The sequence below is a fragment of the Chinchilla lanigera genome, unplaced genomic scaffold (genome assembly GCF_000276665.1).
Source record: "Chinchilla lanigera isolate Chin_1 unplaced genomic scaffold, ChiLan1.0 scaffold00045, whole genome shotgun sequence".
Taxonomy (NCBI): Eukaryota; Metazoa; Chordata; class Mammalia; order Rodentia; family Chinchillidae; genus Chinchilla; species Chinchilla lanigera.
Window position 1 is genome coordinate 4,911,931 of NW_004955446.1, and position 6,080 is coordinate 4,918,010.

A 6,080-nucleotide genomic window follows, 5' to 3' on the forward strand; every position below is an offset into this window, starting at 1 on the left:
ATTCTTTATCTATGTTCAGAAGGGATTTCATTTGGTTTTCTTGATGAAAAGAAAACCAGATGAGAACAAACCCATGGAGGCTTCTTTATTTTCAATGTTAAATGTTATCATTTGAGAGATGAAACACTCCCCCTCGTAAAAAGTAAATGCGTACCAATGTGTGAATTTGAAAGGGCAGGCTATGGGAGCAGAAAACGAATAGGGGCAAAAACATTGCACAGGTTTTTTACCTATAGAGCCTTTCCAGATCTTGTGAAGCATAGGTAGTGTAAGTTTTTGGAAAGGAGCTAGACCATGTAACGTTGATATACAAGGCTAAGAGAAGAAGAGGACACTGAAAGAAGTGGTTAAAGAAAAATTTTTAAAACTCCGTGCTTTTTTTCTTCTTAAATAACACTTCTCCTTTTTCTTAATATTTTGGATTCCCTCAGCATCTCCTTAATTTCCACGTTTCTAGATGCGCTGTAAAGCATTTGCCAGAAGGTGGCGGCATAAGCCCTCACTGCTAAGAGCTGTCCTCGGTGCTGAACCCAGTTTTGAAGATTAGGTGAAGCTCATAGGCTAGCGAGGAGGGATTCCACCAAGTTCTACCTAAAGGTTTGCAGATTTGCATGTCCGGTAAGACATGTAAAGGTTCACATAAAATTCAGGACTCCTTTACAACACAGAGCCTAAATATTTTCTTCCTTTAATTTACTCTCCGTAAGGCTATAGAGGGTGGCAATGTTCGCTGAAATTAAGAATAGTGGTGACTGAAAAGTGTGTGTGTACGCAGAATATATATAAAATTTTCCTCACTCTGACATTCAGCTGTTTCCCCATCTTTGTCCTTTAACACATCCTTTACGCTCTGCTCCAATTCCCAAGGGTTTTTTTCTTTAATTTCTAAGTCATAGGCAACATCTTCTCCAAAGGAGTCAGGTTGGACTGTTAGATAATGGATGGGGGTGATTTCAAAAGCTAGGGCACACTCCATCTTCTTTCCATCAATTAACAATAATTTGTAGGCTGACCCAGAGCTGTCCACCTTCCCGTTCAGACCCCATGTGTGTTTTTTCTCCTTTGCTATCACTAAAGGGGATGCTGGGATGCTGACTTTCAGAATTTGACAGAAATACAGGCAGTGGGTAGTTAGGAACGGTATTTTTTTTCCTCCTTCGAGTTTGGCTGGTGGGGAGGCGGAGTTTATTTGTTACAACGTTAGTCTGGTCAGCGGATCCGGTCTGTGCAAGCGAATTCTGAGTCTCGGTCCACAAAAAGGGACTTGAATGTAAAGACCCTGAGCCAGAAGGAGAGGAAGACGGGGATCCAGGGGAAAGACACACTCAAGGTTGAGGAAGAGTTAGGAGGGAGGGCTTGCGCGGGAGGGAGGGAGACCGCTGGAGCAACACGCAGAGGAGTAAAGATAGGGAGGTGCAAAGGGAAGGCTAGTGGGACGAAGCCGAGAGGAAGAGGCTGAAGAGAGACAGAAGAGACAGTGGGAGAGAGGGAGGAAAGGAAGGAGCGGGGAGAAAAGGGTCACAGAGTGACCTCGGAGGATGGGATGTCTCTATTCCAGATAATTCTGGGATTGGAGACTGTCTGCTAGTGAGGAGACTCCGGCTTCAGCAGCCAGTTGGACAGCAACAAAGTAACATGGACAGCAGGAGACAGACATTCCAGCTACCTCTCCGCCACCCAGAGATCCGGGAGCTGCTCTCAGGCCAACTTCAGTTTTCCAGCTGGAGTCTCTGAGCACCCTGGACCGCGGGAGCCGCAGAGCGCCTAGAAGCTACTCCTCTGAGACGCACGCACCGCAGCAGTAAGAACTTCCTGCTTGAGTTCCCGCATCCCCGTCCTCTGAAATTCCCGGGAGTAGGGGCGGAAGACCCCGGGGGAGGGGCGAGACCGACTCTCCTGCAGCCCTTTCTCCCCTCCCTCCTCCGCCCCACCCCTCCGGGCGCACAGGCAGGCATGGATGTGCTCAGCCCTGGCCAGGGCAACAACACCACGTCCCAAGGACCCTTTGGGACAAGAGCCAACGTTACTGGAATCTCTGACGTGACCTTCAGCTACCAAGTAATCACCTCCCTGCTGCTAGGCACTCTCATTTTCTGCGCGGTGCTGGGCAATGCGTGCGTGGTAGCTGCCATCGCCCTGGAACGCTCCCTCCAGAACGTTGCCAACTATCTCATCGGGTCCTTGGCGGTCACTGACCTCATGGTGTCAGTGCTGGTGCTGCCCATGGCAGCGCTGTACCAGGTGCTCAACAAGTGGACTCTGGGTCAGGTCACCTGCGAACTATTTATCGCTTTGGACGTGCTGTGCTGCACCTCGTCCATCCTGCACTTGTGTGCCATCGCTCTGGACAGGTACTGGGCCATCACGGACCCCATCGACTACGTGAACAAGAGGACGCCCCGGCGCGCCGCTGCGCTCATCTCGCTCACTTGGCTTATTGGCTTCCTCATCTCCATCCCGCCCATGCTGGGCTGGCGCACCCCTGAAGACCGCTCGGACCCCGACGCGTGCACCATCAGCAAAGACCATGGCTACACTATCTACTCCACTTTCGGCGCTTTCTACATCCCTCTGCTGCTCATGCTAGTTCTCTACGGGCGCATTTTCCGAGCCGCGCGCTTCCGCATTCGCAAGACGGTCAAGAAGGTGGAGAAGAAGGGAACAGACACCCGTCTCGGAACTTCGCCGGCTCCGCAATCCAGAAAGAGCGCGAATGGGCAGCCTGGGGACAGAGACTGGGGGCGGGGCGCGGAGAACAAGGCGAAGGGGGCTTCTTGCGCCAACGGCGCCGTGAGGCTGGGCGACGACGGCGCCACCTTGGAGGTGATCGAGGTGCACCTCGTGGGCAACTCCAAAGAGCACCTGCCTTTACCCAGCGAGGCCGGTGCTGCCCCCGGAGTCCCGGCCTCCTTTGAAAGGAAAAATGAGCGCAACGCCGAGGCGAAGCGCAAGATGGCTTTGGCCCGCGAGAGGAAGACGGTGAAGACGCTGGGCATCATCATGGGCACCTTCATCCTCTGCTGGCTGCCCTTTTTCATCGTGGCCCTGGTCCTGCCCTTCTGCGAGAGCAGCTGCCACATGCCCACACTGCTGGGTGCCATCATCAACTGGCTGGGCTATTCCAACTCCCTGCTAAACCCGGTCATCTATGCCTACTTCAATAAGGACTTCCAAAACGCGTTTAAGAAGATCATCAAGTGCAAGTTCTGCCGCCGATGATGGCGATGAAAAGCCGGAGAGGAAGGCCGCGGACCGGCTCCCTCGCTCTGCCTCCCTCAGCACCCTGGTATCCACACCTGAGATGACTTGCTCCCGTCCTCTGACTTGTTTCAGCTTCCGCGCCCCGGATTTCCCAACCTCGCCGCTCCTGCTTCAGCGCCAGAGGAGGGCGCCCTGCGGGGGCTCCAGCTGTGTGACCCCAGCGCCCGGGCCATTCCCGGGTCGGTGAAAAGCTACAGGGTCTTAACTTTGACCTACGCATCCGTTTTGATCCCATTATTCACCTCCTCTTTCTTCTCTCCCCCAAGCCTTCGCGGTGGAAGTTTAAGCCTCAGCTGTTCAAGGCAGAAAATCCACACAGGAAAAAAAAAAAAAAAATGCGCACAGCTGCGGCGCCCACTAAGGGCGTCCACCCGCCTACCCCACCTCTAGAACTTGGACGTTGAGGGTTTAGGACATTATCTCGTTTCTTTTGCCCTCTTACCTAGAAACGCCACTGTCTCCTGGTTTCATCGCCTCTTTCCTCTCCCTGCTTGCCTCTCTGCCCTCCCCACCCTGAGCGCTCCTCGCCGTTCTGGGAATGAGGTAGAGCCTGCTGTTCCCTAGGCCAGGGGCTACTTCTTGCGCACACTCGCAGAGTAAGGCTCCTGCGCGCAGTCCCGCTTGCCCTGCTTTCTAGGACTCAGAAAAGTGGCTGGAAGGTGTCTGAGAGTGGACTTGTAAGTACAAAGCCGGGCCAGTGGGGGAGAGCGAGGAGAGTGCGGTCCTTGGTGTCAGCACTCACCAAAGATACTGGCCATCAGGGCAACGGTGGACTTCTGTTTCTTAGGTCACGGGCGTCTTCACTTCCTGGCATTGCCCCTTATCTCCTGCGGGAGGCGCCCGCCGGCCATGGAGTGGGTGCTGGGAACTCCAGGCCTGCGGTCTGCGAGTCACCCGAGAAAGTCCAGGGACAGGGTCCTCTGTGCAAACTCCGGGACCTGTAAAGAGCGGGAAGTCAAATTAGGGTTCCTCAATGAAGGGAACACCAGGTCCTGCGAGCTCCTGGTAACCGGGGAGACCCAGAAACGCGGAGCGAGGCGGTGGGGGGGAGGCGAAGAGCAGACTCCCCGGCTCTCCTCCAGGAAACCGAGAGGGCGGTTTTATGCACCGAATGCAGACTTTTCACTTTTTCGTCCCGTCCCAATGGGAACAGCTCTGTTTAGTGTTGTCCTGATACTGCACTGGATTTGTTCTACAGGACGTTTCTGCTCACAAAGTTAGCAGAGAGTCCTTTTCCAAGTAGGGATTCTGGCCTTTCAGTGGAATGGCTACTACGCAGCGGGCGCGCTCTCTGAGCTCAGCGGCTGAGACCTTCAATAGTGGGGCCCCAAGGGCTGGTTAGGTGCCTGCTCCCTCTTCTGGAGTCTCTGAGAATCTTGTAGGGGATTGTATTTGCTCCCACATCTGGAGGTTCTGTACCCTGAGTCTCCCCCAGGCCTCCACGAGGAAACCAGCTTTGTGCCCTTTGAATTCGTGGAACACCCCAAGCTTTCTGTCTCTCAGAAGTTACTCTTTCAGAGTCATCATTCCTGCTGAGCTAGTATAATCTTTGCTGTGCCCGGGAAGGAAAGTTATTTTGGTGCTCAGTTTGAATGTAAATCTCCAACCACATGAAGGGAGATCAAGAGGTTTGTCACAGTTAGAACTTACCCTTTAACTCTTTAAGGAGCAATGGTTTTATTCTCCAGTAATTACACAGTTACTGAGTCTTACTCTCTTCTCCCTTCAACCATGCCTTTCCAATGTTTGCATCTGCTGTTTTGAGAACATGCTGCGTTTTTACAGATTGCAAAATTGCCAGTGAAATATTCACTTGTTAATAAATAAGGTGAAAGGACAGCTCTATCACTTGAAGCCATTGTATCGTTTTTCAAACTTAACAAAGCCTCCATTTTGATGCCTTTTTCTCTGAACCTCTAGTATTTATCAAATCTTGTTTAAATAAAGGTTAGGAACTTTCAGAATGGCTTGATTATGCACCTATAATGTCACTGGGGTTTCTGACAGAGAGCAGAAGGCAGACTTCTGCAACTGTTATTTGTTTAAAAATTTAATTTCCTTCGTCTCTCAATAATCGAAAGCAGAAGCATATGAGAAAATGAAGGTTTCTGTATGTTTTACTGGATTTTTGGAATAAATTCCATATTTAAATTGATCCAAACCTCAAATTTTCTTCTCCAAATTATGCTTTGGCCAGCAAATATTGCATTTGAAATTTTGAGACTTCTATTTATTTGTGTCTTTTACAGGATTGTATGGCCATAATTTTGGTGCATTTGTTCCTGTTTTGGAGGCTTTACACAAGAAAGGAGAAAGAATATCCAATTGGATTGTAATTGCCAAGCAATAGAGAAATTAGAGAAATAAGTGCAAAAGAGCTACAAGCTCTAAAAAAAAAAACCCTAGTTGCTCTTTTTTCTTTTAAAATAGTTGTATTAAGGTAAAGTATTTATGCATCAAAATTGGTCTTCATTTTTCCCTGTAACAATAAAAGACTTTATTAATGGCAATGCTACAATAAACTGGTATCAGTAACATATGCATCTTTAATTGGAATCTGTCTATTTGTATTTATTCGTAAAACTTAAGTAGAGGTAAAAGTGCAATTATTAAGAGAAGATCCTGCTGTTTAGGTAAGGGATATGGCACTTAGAGAAGTATTTAGTTTTCAGTACCAAAACTCATTCTAGATGAGTGGTTTCTTTGAAAATTCTGTTTTGGGCAAGAAAATGTCACATCTCCTGGGTTAGGCACAAGACATGCATTTTCCCTGGCTGATTCCTGCAGATAAGCTTTAGACATCTGTCTAATTAATCTGG

The 6,080-nt window shown here is 49.7% G+C and overlaps 1 protein-coding gene across 1 annotated transcript; it reads left to right on the forward strand.

Moving 5' to 3' along the window:
* Positions 1–1,250: 1,250 nt before the first annotated feature.
* On the forward strand, positions 1,251–5,796 carry Htr1a (5-hydroxytryptamine (serotonin) receptor 1A, G protein-coupled). Its single transcript, XM_005392639.1, has one exon. The coding sequence runs from the start codon at positions 1,954–1,956 to the stop codon at positions 3,217–3,219; it is 1,266 nt and encodes a 421-aa protein (XP_005392696.1). The 5' UTR covers positions 1,251–1,953; the 3' UTR covers positions 3,220–5,796.
* Positions 5,797–6,080: the final 284 nt, after the last annotated feature.

Bases quoted from the DNA above. Each gene is read 5' to 3' on its own strand.
- Htr1a (XM_005392639.1), top strand. From the start codon at position 1,954: ATGGATGTGCTCAGCCCTGGCCAGGGCAACAACACCACGTCCCAAGGA.